The sequence below is a fragment of the Pseudoliparis swirei genome, chromosome 2 (genome assembly GCF_029220125.1).
Source record: "Pseudoliparis swirei isolate HS2019 ecotype Mariana Trench chromosome 2, NWPU_hadal_v1, whole genome shotgun sequence".
Classification (NCBI taxonomy): domain Eukaryota; kingdom Metazoa; phylum Chordata; class Actinopteri; order Perciformes; family Liparidae; genus Pseudoliparis; species Pseudoliparis swirei.
The window spans coordinates 7479473-7498405 of NC_079389.1; the positions used below are offsets into that span (position 1 = coordinate 7479473).

Below are 18933 nucleotides of genomic sequence, written 5' to 3' on the forward strand. Positions count from 1 at the left end.
ATAATAGTCACTATAATTGAACTGAACAATCCGGTTGAGACAAATTTGTCATTGGAATTCATGTTTCCAAACATAATACTAACGACTCGAAACAACACGAGGTCAATAACACTTACATAATAAATACAGATATATGAGATGCCTTTCCCTCTTCAAACAGGTTTTTTTTTAAATTATCGTTCAGCAAGTCCTCTGCGCGCGTCGGTGCCAACTGCGCATGCGCCAGTGGCACTTTCACTACCTGCCACACACAATCCAGTATTTCACATGGGGCAAGCGGGAGTTGTCATCCACTTGCGTGAACGCTGCTGCTGAGTGGTGGTTGACAGTCTCGGGCGACACGAGGGAAACGAGACAAGCGGGTTGTTGTTTTTTCTCCTTCTCCTTTTTTTGATAAAAGCGTATATCCCCGGTGGATGCCACCATGAAGCAGAACACATAAATTGAGCATTCATAAGGACGCCGCCACTTGTACTTTACTGAAGATATTCATCGGTGGGATGAGGAACTGAAGTCTTGGGTAAGTAGCCAAAAGACGAGCGCGAATTGTTGTTTACATGAGTAGAACTGAACTTCTTTATGGGGTTGTGTGTGTTATGTTCAGATTGTTGAAGTTGTTTAAACCTAAAAACTTATTTTTCACTTGTTTTTTGTGTGTGTTTTTTTCTTCTTCAGGGAGTTTGTGCCAACATGTCGAAACCAATGGATCACGTCAAACGCCCGATGAACGCTTTTATGGTTTGGTCCAGAGCCCAGCGCAGAAAAATGGCTCAGGAGAACCCGAAAATGCACAACTCGGAGATCAGCAAGAGATTAGGAGCAGAGTGGAAACTTCTCACCGAGTCCGAGAAGAGGCCATTCATCGACGAAGCCAAACGACTGCGCGCGATGCACATGAAGGAACACCCCGACTATAAATACAGACCGAGGCGGAAGCCCAAGACTCTGATGAAAAAAGATAAATTTTCTTTCCCCGTGCCGTATAATCTCGGGGAGCACGACGCACTGAAAGTGAATGGGCTTTCCATGGGAGCGCTTTCTGAGTCCATCATCGGACACCACGACAAGGCGGCGGCGGCTGCGGCCGCGGCGGCAGCGAGGGTGTTCTTCAACCCGGCCATGTCGAACCCCTATTCCTTTTTCGACCTGGGATCCAAGATGACCGAGCTTTCCCCACATTCGTTTCCGTACGGGTCTCCGTTGGGCTACCCGCCGGGTGGCTCCGCGGCTTTCACCGGGACTGGCGGCGGGACGCACGGCCACACTCACTCACACCCGTCCCCGGGAAACCCGGGCTACGTGATCCCTTGTAACTGTACGGGCTGGCCCTCCGCAGGACTCCAGCCGCCCTTAGCTTACATCCTGCTCCCCGGGATGGGGAAGCCTCAACTTGAAACGTATTCTGCATATGCTGCAGCGTTATGATAGGCCCACGTTTGGACTTCTGAGAAAATGAAATGTGAAAACTAAAACCAACAAAAACAAAAAGAAAAAAACACTATTCATGCAAGAGTTTTATTATGCATGCACAAACTTGTACATGTGATGAAGTGCTCGTCGTCTCAGATATCACATGTGTATGTATATTGATTTATTCCTTTATCTAAGGTACTGCTTATTTAGCGAACTCTCTAATCTACTGCTACCCAGCCATCACCTCTCACAGCCCGGAGGGACAGGACTAAATGATGGCACACATGCACACATTTGAGGGGGAGTATATCAGAGAATTTTGTGAAAACCCCCATTTTGAAAGGTACACTCTTCGATTTCTATCTTTTGCAAGTTGCACCTGCTTAGACTAACCTGTTGGAATCAAGGGCAGCAGATACCACGATGATATTAATCACAGGATTTCCTCCCAGATTATGTTGTAATTCATGGGTCGAGGAGGATTTGTCACAACAGTTCTCGCCTCTTGAACGACTGTAAATGTGTACAGATAAGAACGACTCTAGTTTATTTGCCGTTATAGGCTTAGTGTTTGAGATAGGGCCAGGCACGCGTTTCACTAGAAATGCGATGTATATTCTGAGTTTTTAAACCGTTTTATAGATGTCTGTAATATTTATTGTTTAGTGGAATCTATGGTGACCCAGACAATTTTAAAAAGGACAAGACTAGTTCTGTAATATTTGCACATGAAACGCAGAGGATGTAATTTATTTCGAAAAGGACATTCAAGTTCAGTGGGTTTGATTTAGCAAACCTTTTTGTTGTTGTTGCTCTCTCCTCCAAACAGTGAAACAGTTCCAATTGAGATGCAGGTGGAAGTTTATTCGAGGAGTTTATGTCTTGACCCCTCACCCTCCCACTCCTCGTATCATGTGCAGCAGAAGAAGAAGAAAAAAATCGTTTTTAACTAACTCTTATGGAATTTGTATGTTTTGTGTTTTCTTTAACTTCCGTTATGTACTTCAACCTATACTTCACGTGTTGAGCAAAGGACTACAATAAAGCGTATTCAGATTAAACGGAAGAGAATCGCGGCTGTAGTTCTTGATGAGATGAACAAGATTGTTATCTTTTCTTTTCCTGCTCCTCAGCCCAGGTGAAGTGTAAGGTATCCTCCAAAGGCCGCTTTTGTCCGCCCTGTGAAAGGCATTACGGCACGGGGGGGGGGGTCTAAATCAGCCCATTGTAATCAAAGCCCAAACCTTATTTATCACAATTTTAATCGTGAATAGGAGGGAAGATAAAACTGTGTGGTATACTCGGAGCTTTCTTTTCCCATGCAGTGACAAAAAAAAAGAGCTGCTTTGAGGCTGCAGAACAATCTTGTCTTTGAGGCTTAAAAAACCAACCCGAGCTGAGTGTGTGCGCGGCCACAAGTGAAAAGAAAAACAAAGAACATTTAAAATGAATTGAAGTGGACCCGCTCTTTAAAAAAAGAAGAAGAAGAAGAAAAGGAAAGGTTGCTGATCACCTGTTCTAAGGAGTGCATGGTATCACGTGCATATGTGTGCAGCAGGTGTCTCTGTGTGTGTGTGTGTGTGTGTGCGTTGTTGGGTGCACCACATTTAAATTCGATCCAAAACGCGTATAGGCTATGTTGTTTAAGCAAACTGCCCCTCTTAAATTACACTGAGAGATTAATTCATAAGGATCAGAGCGATTATGCAAAACTAATTTGGACAGTCCAGGGATAATTATCTCCGTCACGGTTAATTAAGCCCTTTCACCACTATGTTCTCCATTGTGACACCCCGATCACTTCTCTCCACGGAACTTCCTTCTTGGCCCCGAAAATAAGGTGCAAGTGTTCTTGGAGGTCATTTACAGTCAGGCAAAAAAATAAAAATAGAGCAGAAATGTCTAGGTTATTTTTTGAATACACTAAAATTAACTTTGAGGCCAGACCTGAACATGTTTTTTTAAATCGCATGTGTTATTATTAAAACACCCATTTTTGATTTTGCCATGCTCCAAAATGAAATAGATTTGTAATAATCTGTAAATAACAAAACGGAACATTTTACAATTATTTGAGGTTTCATAAACCAGGGCAAGCCAACTGTGTGATCAAAACACAGAGAAGGTCGTCATGTCTGTCAAAGAACTCGCGTTACAAGTCCAGTGGCCATTTCTTTCTCTTCCTTCTGCTTTTATTGTTATTATACTTTTTCTTTCTTGAGGAAAAAGGGAAGAACTCCGAAAGAACTTTTTTTTTTGTCTACTCTGGGAGCGTTTAGACGGTCGAGGAGGTTTTGTCTGGGAACAAAACGTGGGTTGGGAGGTTTTGTGAGAGTGTTGTTTGTTGAAGTGGAGCTCAGCAAAAGCGGCTGCTTTCCCTCATTGTGATGAAAGCAATCAGTGGTATTTGTAAAACTGTTAGCATTGTGCACTTCTTCTGTGTCCGTTGTGGAGGATTTCTTTTCACAAGGTTTTTTTTCAGCCGATCCAGCTGGCCGGAGTGAATAGCAGTGCAATGTGTACACGCTTTGTCCCTCCGAGCCCTTCAAGTAGCCCACATTGAATAGAGTGAGTTGACACTGCATGACAGTGAAACAACATAATAAAAAATACATGAGCGCATGAATAGAAGCAGGCGCATAAATAAATAAAATGGGTGGCCAAAACTGGATAAACTGAATGACAAAACGGTGAAAGGGGAACAAAAAGATATTTAACACGCTAGATTAGCATTAGAATGCAATCTACAAGCCAGAACAATTGATGAATAGGTTTACCGGCCAAGAAAGAAATGGACTAAATGCCTTTTGAATAGATAGCCTATGTTTTTTTCTTTTTTTTCTTTCTAAGACGGGAAATGAATTGGAAAGGTGGAGATGCAACTATGGAAATAAAAGGGAGAAAACGTTTTCTCATAAATAGTTCTTTCTCTCTTTATTCCAAGGTCCTAAGAAATCATGGGCAATACATCTGTTTCCCAGGATAAGATTATAGAGTTAAGATTTGTTGATGATCATTAACAAATATATTTTACTTTGGGGGCCCAACCCCTTGACAAGTGTTGTCCCACCAGTCTCACAGGCCAAAAAATAAGTTTGATATTAAAAATAAATAAATGTAACCAAGGAATAACGTATAATAAAAAAATATTTACATATGACGCACTAATTTACAAGACATATTCTCAACCCACACAGATGGTGTGAATAAGTGTGCATGTGGCTGGATATTTGATGGGTTGGTATGGCTGCGTTGAGATAAACATTGAGTCCTGATGTAGAACCCGTAAAGGTGCTGAACAATGTGAGCACTTGGCAGAGACACTCCATGGTGAAGAAGCCTTCACTTGATTGAACACTTAAATAAACCGGTCATTAGACAAGCATGTGCAGTCAGCTGGAATGTCTTTTTCTTGGCATTGAGTTAAGGTATATAGGTATATCGTTAGTGAGAGTGTTTACATGAGACACACACTGCTCCTCCTGCAGAAACAGTCTACGTGTTATATTTGTGCACATTTTATTGACGTCTGTTGAATTCAGAGCAAACTGACAATTCTGTTTTTAAACAATAAGTGTTAAGTGGTTTAAATTAAACTTGTATTCATCTTGTTTAAAGACAACAATATGCAAAGAAGGCCGAGGAAATGTCTTATCTCAAAGTTTTTTATTTCAAATAATGAAGCACCAATCCTATATGTGTGTTTCAACATGTATTGTACATAATAATAACCATAACATAGAGATCTAGTTTATATATTTTAATAAGGCACTAAAATGATATATCCTAACCTACTTGCCTTGGTAATTGACTGTGCTTCGAGCTGTACGGTTTCTGCAGAAGATTTAAAGCTATGGCTGCCTCATGTTTTCATAAGCCCCCATCTGATGCCCTGATATCATTATGTTTTAGTGTTAAACCCTTTATGTGCCTGTAAGACATTTGTAGAAGTGAGATTAGGCAAATTAACATACATATGTATCACTGGTTCAACCATGTTGACCTCAGAGGGACGCACAATGGTTTCCTCATCCCTAATTCACCTAGGGCTGCTCTGCAAGCATATGGATTATCACCTGACTTCAATGGCTTGAGATGGATCATTTTAGGATTTTTCTGACATGAATAATACATCAATATCATCTCTTGGAGGATATGTTCTCATATTTGTTTACAGGAATCTGCTTTTTGCCTCACCTGGTTGTCATAGTGTGTGCTGTGCGCAACGCTGGGAGATTTACAGCCAGGCTGGCTTCTCTGTGAGGAACCTCAAAGAGTCCTGATCACTGACTTCTCCATCTCATTTCAAAGTGTGAAAAGTCTCTCCTGAAGCAATATCTCCATCATCAGGTTGGGTCAAGAATGTTTATGAAGCCTGTGTACCATATTACCTGTAATCTTCAGAGTGTGAAGGGCTGTAGTTCTTACTTCTCTGTGCTCCCAGGAGGGGAACAAATGCCAAAATGATCTTGCATTGCACCTTTTCCGCAACCGCTCAACGTGGAAAATCAAAGCCTCAAACTGTCACTGTGCCCAAGGTCAACGGGAGAAATGAGAAATCTCTGTGTACTGTACAGTCCATCACATAAACATGCCACACAGCCTCTGAAGTCTGACTCTGCTCCTAAGAAGTCCAAGTTTGTTTAATAGTACATAATGCAATAAGTCGATGGACCCCTGCTGGAGTTCAGAGAGGGAATGCTTGAATTAGGTTGGGGGCAGGAGGGTGGAGGTAGGGGGGTGGGTGATAGGTTGGGGGCAGTTGAGGTAATCGTGAGTTTTGCAGGTGCAGACGAGTGAACTGCCCCGTCATAGTTGTTATACCAGATTATCTGACTGGCACAAGAACCTCGTCAACAATATCATAATTCTGCTGTATTTAAAATGCATTTTAAAACACTTCTTACATCAGGAGAATATTTCTTAAATCTTTTACAACCTTACGATCATCCTCCTTGCGTGGAAACATCCGGGCCACATTTGCTGACTATTTTGCCAGAATTTCCTATGATTTAACCCTCTTGTTCTGTGTAGGTGTGGTGGAGACCCCCTGGCCCGTAAAAACAGCTCAACAAATCATACACAACATTGCTTTATCAGCTCAATTGACATATTTATATTCTTATTCTATGAGACTTGCTTTGTTCCAGTAGTCTGCTTACTGTAAAACATGGTGAAGTAAAATCCTTTCACATGTTTGATATCTGTTCTTTGTATTCCTTCCAAGTCCGATAATCAGTATTTGTATTTCTGTTAAACCTCATCGCATCTATGAGCTCCGCTCCAAGAACTATTCTTTACATTTCTTTGTCTGTTAATTACTTTTTGGTAAGCAACATAACTATGTATTTCTTCATACATTAAAATATACTATATACAACATCAATTACATTATTGTTTTATGTAATAATAAAGCTTTATGGAAATTAATTAATTTAAAAACAAATTAAACTTAATAAAAAACGTTTCATTGCAATCTTTAACATAATTGTTGCACATGAGATTTGTGGACCCCCAAACAATAAGGAAGTAAACTAGATGTCAAAACACCAGAGTTAAAATTAACAATGGATGTCCCCAATATCTGAAGAATTTCTAATAGAGATTTTAACCATTATTTCTGGATAGTCTGTAGTCTTTCCGCACATAAGACAATATTTTTTAGAGATGTGCTAAAGACAAATATGAGGTTGTTTTATCCCAGTCAGTTAAAACAGAAGGAAATGAGAAACAGACTCTAAAGCTCCCACTGCTGTCTGAAGGAACTCACTGCACTAATAACTTTATATAATATTTAGTATTGTAAGAAGGAGCAATTTTTCAGAAGCCATGGTGAGATATTACAAAGGCTGGTTCGGAAATATACTATGATGAGAATTATATATAAAAGCACATGTAAAAGAAGTACAGATGTTGTTTGTGACTACAATTGAATTTATGACATGATTACACTTTTTCAAAAGATCTTATAGCTGCTAGGTAGCCACTGGAACCTTTAAGTTAATAACCCAAAACATCAGGCATAAGATTATTCTATGAATCCATCAATAAATTATAATAATGTCATTGAGTAGACTTAAAACAATGTTCTCTAAACTGTCATGACAATTTTTGTTCCATTTCCAAATGACCGCTGGCAGAGATTGCTGGCTCTCGTATTAATTCTCATGTTTTCAAGGAAAAATATATCTATCATAAGTAGAAATAATGAAGTTGAAGAACTGATGCCCCGAGGAGCAGTCACAAAGAATTATATCTTTCTATAACACAGGACACAGGCAAAGATAAGTACCTGTCAGTTGGCATACTTTCTGCCACATGTGCCTATCAATAAAAGAGATTATTTTCTCCAGTTATTACAACAAAGATCTGGGGGGCTCGAAGATTGCACCTTTAATGAGAAGACAGTATTTCCTCCTGCACACTCACAACCACTCTGGAAGTAAGTGAGCTGAAATGCCATCAATTCTCCCTCTTTCTCAAATTCTTTCAAGAAGTTATTAAAATGAAATATTGCCAACATGAATTCACAGGGATTATTTACCACATTTTAACAGGTTTACGGTGTGTGAAGCTCGATTTGGGATCCACACCCTGTATTGTGATATCGTGGTTTAGCAGTCAAAATTGTGCAGACCTCTTGTAATTAACGGTGGCAAAATAGATCATTGCCAAATGATATGTCGCTCCATAGTGAATCTTTGTGTATTGAAATATTATAATACGGAAGGCGGCGTCCAGAGGATGGAAACTTGGATTTAGCCTTCATCACTATAGAAGGCGGCTTGGCATCCTGTGTGCAATACATTTATGTTAAGGAGACTCCAATTCAAATTGCAGGTTACTTTGTGGTAGCTGTGTTTGTTATTGAATTGTAAAACGTCAGGTGCAGTGATGTCTAATAGAGCTGACATTGATCTCACGTCTGTCGCTGCTTTTCCTCACAGGCACAGTTTTGGAGCCGTGGTGTGTATAATGCACTGGAACAACCATATAGATGCCTCAGTAATGACGATATACAGAATGCACGCGTATGTACCTCAATGACGGCAGAGCAATAACTTGTACGGGCACCTTATCATATTCAGCAGCAGAAAATCCAACACTTGCAGAACACATCTATTTAATCTCAAAACATGGCTGGTACATGAAATGTGCCATTAGTTATACTGATGAAGGAGCATGACTTCATACCTTAATGGGGAAGTAATGTGAAGGTCCTCCGAACAAATCTATTATGAATGGTGCTGCCAGACATCACATGTCGGGGGTCCTTCAGACATCCCATACTCTTTAGCCACACCATCACGCTGTGCCTGGTCATATTGTGTTGTGGACATTTTCTATGTTTTTCTGTTACGACAGAAAGGGATACTTTGAAGGTAATACCTTTTGAACTTTGTATTTACACTGGCTTTGTTTGCTCGTGTGTGGGAAGAACATATATCTATAAAAGGATGTGAAATAGGGAAAGCAATCAAAGGTCTGGCCTTCACTCTCACAGTGCTGCTCAGAAAAATGTTACACGGCTAGCGCTGCTGGAGCTGCATCTCTGTCTCTCTCTCTCTCGCCACTGACATGTCGCTCTCTCTACTTGTTTTTCTACATCATTCCACATATAAGACACACGGTTTTATTCAGACTCTTCTCCTGCAAAGTAAATAGCTGTACCAAGTAAAGTAAAGTAAAGTAGCACATCACGTTGAAATGTTGCTCCTGATCCATGGAAAAGTCTAAAACTTTCAGCATTTGAATTCCAGGACGCGAAAGTTGTTTGTCTGAAAAATAAAATGGGTCAAGTGTTAACAGTGCCCCTTGACAGTCCTTTTCAAAATGGAAAAGAGAAAGCTCACATACAAACTCTTACAGGAGACACAAATGAACCTGAATATCTACAAGCAGACCTCTACCCTTTGATATTAGTGCAGACAGGTGTAAAAATATACATAGCTAACACAGAGCAATAATAAGAGATTTATGTATGTAGGGCGCAAAGGAAATGCAGAGCTGTTGCCTGGTGCTGTCAGGTTCATTTTCCTGTTGCGTCATTCACCACGCCAGCGCGCAGTCAAGCCAAATATGGCAGAATCCTCTATTTCTCCTCTACCACGTGCATCATGATCTCTTGTCAGGCAAACAGATGTCTGAGCACCATCGATTGTTGGATGTTTGTGTAAGAAATGAGTAAACAACTTGGAATATTCCCCTTTTAATTTGATGCACAATGCATCCTGACAGGTAATTCAATTCATGCAGATTTAAGATCCGGTGGCACATGTCGGGCCCTTTCTGCTCAGATAAATAAGTTAGTTTAGTGGCTGGCGGCTAATAACTCCATATCACCACTCAACATGGCGAATCAGGCGTTTTTTGTTTGCCCTGTAATATTAGCACCTCATTCTGACCCTATCTAACCTTTTACCTGTACAGTCAATACACTCAGAGGTGATAAAAGACCACGAGTGAATGGAGTGTGTGTAATGTTGCAGCCAGCAGCGATTACAGAGGTAACACGAACACTTGGAAGCGATACTGAGACAGGGCTTTTTGTGTCTCCTAAATTGCTGGACAGCTCCAGGGCTGACATTTAAAACATAACATCACCAAACAAAAAACACATTAAAAGAGAAAAGCTGAGCAGGTGGCTTTAAGCAAAACCTGAAATTCAAGTTTTGGCGAAGGCAACTGACCCAAATTTCCTGCCCCTTCTTCTCCTTAACATGCTTCTGCAAGCCTGGGCCCTGGGGTGACATATCCCTTACACAGGGATTGCCAGTGCATTTACATAGCATGGTTAATGAGAGATCAACACCAGGAAAGCGCCTTGAATATAAAGCTTTCTTGTCAAAATAATGAGCGAGCGATTGATCCATACTCAAACAAGTCGGTTTGCTGAGTTAATACCAAAGGCAGATTATAGCCAGTGCCAAAAGTGCCCTGGCGTGCGACGTCTTTTGCTTAGAGGGTCCCCAAACTTGTCATCACATTAGCACATGGTCAAGGAGTACATCCTACCTCTCTTATAATCTGCTTTCCTGCACAATTAGCCTTCTATAATAAGGCAGCTGCCTGACAGCCTGCGGGGGAGAAAAGAGGGGAACCACTGAGTTTCACATAGGATGGTGAGATCGTTTACCGTCACTGAAATATAGCCTGTGAGCTGATTCTCTCTTCAGCTCCTCCTGGTCACATTAGGTCTGAACGTTATGACAACATGGAGGCTCGCTCTTCTTTATTGTAGCAAGCATCTATTGCACTTTGATGAAGCCAGACAAAGGAGGATAAGGGGGATGTGAGGGTGAAAAAGAGGGAGAGAGAGAGATAGATAAAGAGCACCCGTGGCCAGGCTAGATGTGTTTTTTAGCTGAGGAAATCTTGAGAGATTCAGATGTTGGTGTTGGTAGAATGGCAGGGGCCGGCAAGTTTTCTGAATAGATAATTTCATTCCGACAAAAGGGCGAGGAAACTATGGGCAAGAGAACAAAATAGCAGAAAGGGATGGAGAAGGGAAGGGTTTGAAAAGAATAAGAAGAATTCAGTGCTGCCTCTTGCAGGGAAAAGAAAAAAGAAGAAAAAACATTGATGACACCCGGTTCCATTCTTCCGCTCTCCCCTTTCTCTGCTCCTCGCCTCGCAGCACGGCGGGCTAAGCTGGGAGCTGTAATGTCATTAAATTGCAAATGCTTTTTTTTCATTTCCGACACACACTGTTTACTTATCTGGCAAAAACATATGTTGGAAGGAATCCGTTAAATTCTGCCCATTGCCTTGGGTGAAAGTGCAATAGAAACGGGCCCACTGAGCTCCTTCTGTCGTCTCCTTTTAGCACTTCGCCTTATCTACAAGGCTGCTTAGCAGCAAACTGGCGAGTTCAATGAAAAATGAAGATACAGTGCAAGATTAGGGAAAAACAGTGAGGAGAGAAATGCTTGGAGAGAGGGTCATCCCATTGCAAATGATTTCACTCCTCTCCATCTGCATAAATGACTATTTTTAAGGCATCTCCAGCGTCTGTATATTTTTCTCACTCTGCCACACATTTAATTTCACGCCCCGTGTTCTGAATATGCTTAAATGCATATCTCTGATGCACCTTTAAGCCAGAGGAAAGAGGATGGAGGGGGGGGGGGAGTGGGGAGGGTACGAAAGCAAAATTAAAGATAAAATGGTGTGATTTGCACTACAAGTCTATTACTTTATGGCATTTACATAGAGTTTACCTCTGCAATTCCAAGATTTTTTTTCCTACCACCTTCCTATCAGTATTTGGGCTTGTATAAATATGTATAAATCTTTGTTAAGAAAAAATAGAATTCCTCGCACCGCACTGGAAAGTTTGAAGGGTGCACTTTCTTGCTTGGACTTCTTCTCTTGCTCCCGGGAGATTGTCAGCATATCTGCTGTGTGGGGGGGGGTTCTCTCTCCCTGCTTGCCTCAACAAAGACACAGGCTTCAAGCACTTTGTGCCCCATGATCCCCAGATACTCCTCCCCTCAGTGGAAGGAGTGGGGAGAGGGATCCCGGGTCAAGGCTTGGCCATGGCTTTCCAACGATGGCCAAGCCTGATGCAAAGAGTAGCATCCTTGTCAAACAAGTGTGTAAACAGCTGTGTGGAAGCACCACATGGACTCAGAATATAGTCATGACGATTGTCCTAGACGGTATTTACCGAGGAGCCCCGGACTCCCGCACAGGTCTTTCCAGTGACATGGTGAATATTGACTACATGTGCGGTGCTTACTGCAATCAGGTGGATGTGTTGTTCTTCGGAGGAAGTTTGAGCTGTGAGGGGAAAGCCCGCCTTTAACAGCAGAGAAGAGGAAGGCTGTGAATTGGCCTGGGAATGAAAAGGAGAGAGAGAGAGAGAGGCTATTCAGAGCACGGTTTCTTTCCTTCATTGTCTGCCCGCTTAGATTTGAATACGCTCACTCAAAGCAGACGAGAAAAATGCTTCAGACCCTCGCATTGTTGGCTTTCTCTCTCTTCTTTTCTATTTGCAATTAAATGCATTTCAAATGGAACAACTGTACAGAAAGCATTTGTGATAAGAAGGAATGCCATTGCCTTTAACCTCCTTTGTAGTGGCTTTGCAATTTTTGAGCACTCTTATTATGAGAATTGCACAATCAAAACATATCTTTGAATAGAAAATGCCATACAACTTAAGTATTGCTTCATTGAAAATTAAATTGCATTTACAATCATTTTTACTTCTCTGTGTTCCTCATTTCTTAAGCCAATCTCTGTGTTTCTGTTTTTTTGGTGCTTTGTGTGCAACATTGTGCCTTGACAGGACCCTTGTGTCCTGAGCAGTATCATACACACTGGTCCTAAGCATGGGATGAGATCAGTCAATTAGAATTAATGTCATCTGGTCATTTACAGCTAAACACCCTCCATGTGTATTGTGTTTGCTTTGTGTGCTAAGCATCAACTGCAAAACCAATCTCATCCTCCAGACATGAATTTTTGAAGGATTTGAACGCTGTAAATAACTCCAAACCCTTTCTTACGAGGTTTACCCCTGGAGCACTTTGTAACTTATCAGGGCTGCCTTGTGCCTCCTCTAATGCTTGCATTATGCTCAAATGTAAATCGGTAAGCTGCCAGAGAGGTGGGCGGGAATCACTGAAGAAAGAATCACTGAAGGGTCTAGCCAATATTATGATTGGGGCATAGCAAAATAAACAGTATAGTTTTGTTTTTTTAGAAGCAAAATGTGTCGTTTTTTGTTGTCGTTTATGAACAAAAATGTATCACACTGCTATGTTTTATTCACAATCAATAGTCCTTTAGTGTGACACACTTTCAGCAATTTTAGCTGAAGTTATAATAGGTGAGACTCCCGCCTTTGAAATATTATATTATTAGAACAAGTTTTTGAGGTTTGTGGGTTTTTATTTTAAAAATGCCAACACTAATATTAAAGGAAAATCTAATATACTCTGAGTGAATGATGCCCGGGGTCTGTTATGTATTTCTAATATCCATCTCTAATGGTACAAGAGACTGATTAGTAATTGGGAGAGACTCATTTAAATGCATGTAATGAGCGTTATAGGTTTCCCATATATCATGCACTTCATACTGATGAAAATGGATAGCATCTTCATCAATTTGAATGCATGTTGACCTTTATTGGCAATTAATCTACAAAAAAATTCTTCATGCTGCTTGTCCTTGAATTGGCTTCATAGCGTAATGAGTATATCGTTGGAATCTCCCAAATAATTGACCTCAAGCATGTTTCGCAGCATAACTATTAATCTTATTTTCCAGTGAATAATTTGGTCAGTTTGCAAGAGAAGTGGGTTATACAAGTTGAGACTAGTGCAGAGGAATATGTGGCCCCTAGATATTAATTTGGTGATGGATAGGAGTCTTAAAGAGGATTAAAACTCTTTGCAGGGTAGTCATTTCATTTGACTGCATACCACCCAGCCCACTGTATATACTGTCAGTCACTGCTTGGCATGCTTTATATTTGAAATGGTGACAGTTAAAGTACAAAGATGTCCAATACGAGACTATTTCATGGCATATTTGTTGGAGCATCCTGAAGGAAATGCAAACTGTTAGGGCCAGTCCTTCCAGTGAACCTGGGCCATCAGAAACAGCAACACTGCCCCCTTGCTATTGTCTCCAGTCACTGCATCTTCCTCTCTGTGCACAGCATCACTCGGACTCACCAGAATATATCGTCATAGTGAATATAAAGGCAATACTATACATATAACAACTAGCACAAGTATGGGGAATATTTGCATGCCACGTTTTCTAAAGATCTTCTTTTTGACATTTGTTGTTTCTTCATGCACAAAAAGGACAATAGCTAGAAATGTCCACATAATATCAGAAAAAAACCTCACAGAGAGGAGACTTTGGTAAGAGATTTACTCAAAGTTGTTTTGGAATACAAGCACAGGAAATAAAGGAAAGGGATACATCAAGTGGATTAGTTTGTTCTAATAGGAAAGACAAATGTAATCAGGTGGCCAGGATTTGTTAAAGTTTTCTCAGAATGCTGGAATAATTACCACTATTGGTTATTGGGAATTATCTTGGCCTATAGGCAGTTTTTAACTCACAAGGTTGTGTCATATTTTTGGATAATATTTTTATTATTTTGAAAACCTGAGGTTCCGTGGTAGAACTGGCTGAACCACAACAACATTTTCGTGACCATCCTTGTGTCCCGTCTCCTTCGTTTTAATATGTTTTCATTTCACAAAGGAATTTGATTAAAGGCTCATTTAAAAATGACAAGAACAATTGAATAAACTCAATAAACCTAAAAGCCCTGCAGGGGTTAGCAAGTGGCTCTTCAACGTACACCTTAATGAAATAAGAACAAATAAAATGAGCAAAAAACATGTATTTACCAGGTTCTAGGACACTGAGCTGAGCACTGTTTTTCATAAATGTAACTGAAGTGGCCTTAATTAAAAATGTAAAAGGCCTTCTCTGATTGAACTAGTACATATTCCTGTAAAACATATGCAGAGTGGGGGTGTCAAGTGCAATATTCACAACGCTGTCAAGAAAATGGAGGCATTTCCTCAACCACAAGTAGACCATTTCAAAAATGAATAATCACTTCCCTCTGTTATTATAATAATAATAATTATAATCATTTATTTTATATATCGCTTCTCAGGGCACCCGAAGTCGCTTTACAGTCCAGAGTCCAGTAATCATACACACACACAGTCATACCGGTGGTGGTAAGCTACATCAGTAGCCACAGCTGCCCTCTCTTTGAAAGACTAATACCATATGGTTTTATTGGTCCTGCATAATGCACTATTATGCACATATGTAAAGAAGAACTCCAAATGAAAAGAGAGTGAATATATGCAATGAGTTGTATTATTATTACTAAGTGATATACAAATTCAAATCTGCTCTTTCAATACTCCTTTGTTTGTTGTCATACATATATTTCGTCAAGTTGTCACCTCAAAAGATCCACAGATATACACAACCATTCAAAAGTTTGGGGTCACCCAGTCAATTTCGTGTTTTCCATGAAAACTCACACTTTTATTCATCAAATGAATTGCAAAATGAATAGAAAATATAGTCAAGACATTGACAATGTTAGAAATAATGATTTTTATTTGAAATATTACTTTTTTTCTTCAAACTTGTAGCTCAAACGAAGGCCAGTTTTATAGCTTCTCTCACCAGCATAACTGTGAACATAAAAAGGGTTTACAAGGGGTTTTGTAAGGCGAAGCTCAAACACAATGTACCATTAGAACACTGGAGATGGGCCTCTATACACCTATGGAGAGATTTAAAAATCAGAGAATTGTCATTTACCACATTAACAATGTATAGAGTGTATTATTTCTGATTAATTTAATGTTATCTTTATTGAAAAAAAAGTGCTTTTCTTTGACCCCAAACTTTTGAACGGTAGTTTATATGTTTGCTTACTTGAACTGATCAGCAGAGGTTTCTAGATAAAACATATTTAAGATATTAGACCCATTATCCCTTTATTAAAACTATTCGTTATTCACACCAGCGCGCCGTTATCTGTGGAAGTTTGTTTCTTTGTGGCTCTCTGGCACCATCCTGTGTTTCAGTAGGAATAAGGACTTCTGTTAGTTCTGGTTAGGAAAAAACAGCCAACAGCCAGGTAAAATAATAGAGAATAAGTATAAACCAGTGTTTATTAGTATTCTTATTACTGTCAGTAAATTATTTATATTTACAATTTTACAAGTTTCTGTTCTCATCTTTTTTTTTTAAACATGCAAACAAATAACTTATATTTATGTTCTTCTTTGCTCAGTGTAAAAATGCTCAAATATAAGGAATCCATTTAAAATAAAATTACTTTTGGCCCTCAAAAACTCAGACTGGAGCACATGATTGCATTATATGTTTATATAACTGTGTGAGTTTAGATTGAAGGTGCTCACTCGTGTAATTTACTTACTCCTAAATTAGTTTTCTAAACCTTTAAGTATGTATCTTTTTTTCTCATTTTACAGCACATGATTGTATCTTGTCTTTAATTTTATTTATGGATTATGCTTTTTGCATGCAAAACATACAATTTTCCAAAACACGATAAGCCATGACTGTGATGAATAACAATCAAGTATAATTGGTAAATCCGTGAGAATCACTTTAAGTCTTTTTTTGTTCACCTACACACTTGCAGACTTTTTTTTTACGGACATAAATGTGACATTATTTCCATAGAGGCATTCCATCCGACTTCTTCCAGGAATCCGCTCACTAATCCCGTTGAGTGCAGTGAACCTCACACAGCCTGTTGTGTGGAAGACTCGGTGGTCACACATGAGTTTGCTCACGAGGCCATGTTTATGTCCGTCTGTGAGCAGACATTTTTATCTGAGACTTAAACGGCATTTTGGACTTGGACACTGATTCTAAATCTGACACGTTTTCAGTAAGATATTAACCTAAAAGAGCATTGAATGTGATTTCCTTTTAACATTTAAATTCACACAGATTCACATTTTTTATTTTGTTATCATGAAAAAGCTCAATTGTTATTTTCATGCATTTACAGTGAATTAATATACTGATATATATGTAGGCAGGCAAACTGGCTATATGGAAATATTTGGCACATATGGTGGATGTATTAAGAACAGCTTCATCATTTAAGAATATTCTCGACAAAATATGATAGCAGGGGAGGAATCAGAATGGGACACATTTCCAAATGTTTATGTATGACTTAATCTTGCCTCAGTTAAGATGTATTTAACTAATCAATGTATAGCTTTCATTTCGACAGTAAAGTTCTTTGGAAAGCGCTTCATAACTTCCTCTTCAGTGAAGTGGAATACAGACTCCCCAACGTTTTACTTAAGCTAGCAGCGGTCACATGACAGGCCAGCGGAATGCATCAGGAGTGTGAAGTCAAGGAGATAAGGCATCAGGAGTTTCTCACATGCTCCCAAACAAAGGATGCTTTAATAAAACTATTGCTGAATCCTATTATTTTATAAAGGGCAGTGAGAAAAAAACCATATGTTCCTCTTCTGAAGAAAACACATGACCAGGTGGTTATCGTTTTAATCACAAGTGCAACCTTAAGGGTGCTCATGAGTGGGTGTGAAATGATCGATTTGACCTTTGTGGCATTTAAAAAACAAACAAAATAGTTTTCCCGTCTAAAAAGGCAATTAATTTAATTTTTAAAACAAAAATAATACAAAGAAAATACAAAAGATAAAAAAGAAGAAATTATTTAGAAATTTATAAAAACTGCCTCCACCTCTCTCAACTCAGTTTAATATATCTAATATTCTATAGTTTCACACCTGTATTGATAAGACTTTTGTACACATGAACTATATATTTATGTATCCTTATCAAAAGGAAGTATGAAGAACAGCACCATCCATTCTTTGAATAACTGACGCAGTTCGAGTCAGTTTCCCACCAATCATTAACGGAGGAATGTTCTGCCTTTAGCACATTGTAGCTGCTCAGACTCTTTCAAAGAAACTCAATGTTGAGTTCTTCAAGGACCACACCGGCATTTTCGTCTCTTTTATTAGTTCAAATTTACACATATTTCCATAACTTCTAACCATCTCTAAGGGCACCACGTCGTTGTTTAATGTTCATTATGTATTACTAAATGTATACTTTGAAAAAAAGCACTATAATTTGCTACAATGAGCAACACATTTCCAATATGTTCTTAAAACCTTGTTTTTATAAACCAAACTTGTGTAGTTATTTATGATTTAATTCTGTGAATTACACAGACAGTATCAAACATTCACAAGATTGACTCAAGAATATACAGCAATTTAAAAATACTTAACTACAAGTAACAAATATGCATTGAAATCCTACTAAAAACGTAGTGCTGTATTATGAGCCAACTATGATAAAGCATCAAAAGTAAAATGTAAAAGGTTCTCTATGACTGATATATCATCATATGTGACACTATGAGATTGCTCACGTGATGCATCCGTGCGAAAAGCATTTACAGTTGCATAGTTTAGTCAAGTGGTTTCCCACGAGCCTCCTCATGAGGGTCACACAACACACAATGCAGGCTAAGATCTGGGGTGAAAAGTTTGATAAATGAAACACAAAAATGAGAATAGACCCACTAAAATAACCTGAAACCTGTACCTTCTGGCTGGATTACAGTGAATAATCGCTTCTATTTCAAATGTGATATCCTTAAATTGTGTTTGTTCACACATCAATACATAGTTATGTTGTATTTGTGCACACGCGGCTTTACAGTCTGCTCAGTTTGAGGTTACTCATGTTCCTGTTTCTCATTTGTGGTAATACATTCGGCACAATCTTATAAGTTGGTACAAAGTTTCCATAAAACTGTTTAGCCCTTTCAGGCAGTTCCTTGGTATTCATCCAGATTTGAGTGCAGCTCACAGCTCTGCTGTCAGGTGATGATCACAAGACCGAAGACTTAATCCTCCTCGGCTCTACAAAAGCAAGAACATAAATTAGAGGCTTTCTTAATGTGCATGTAACCTACTG

The 18933-nt window shown here is 39.3% G+C and overlaps 1 protein-coding gene across 1 annotated transcript; it reads left to right on the plus strand.

Annotated features, from left to right (window-relative positions):
- The first annotated feature begins 329 nt into the window (after positions 1–329).
- On the plus strand, positions 330–2486 carry sox21b (SRY-box transcription factor 21b). The gene is made up of 2 exons (XM_056429459.1): positions 330–520; positions 676–2486. Exon 2 carries the CDS (start codon positions 691–693, stop codon positions 1423–1425), a length of 735 nt encoding a protein of 244 aa, XP_056285434.1. The 5' UTR covers positions 330–520; positions 676–690; the 3' UTR covers positions 1426–2486.
- Positions 2487–18933: the final 16447 nt, after the last annotated feature.

Bases quoted from the DNA above. Each gene is read 5' to 3' on its own strand.
- sox21b (XM_056429459.1), top strand. From the start codon at position 691: ATGTCGAAACCAATGGATCACGTCAAACGCCCGATGAACGCTTTTATG.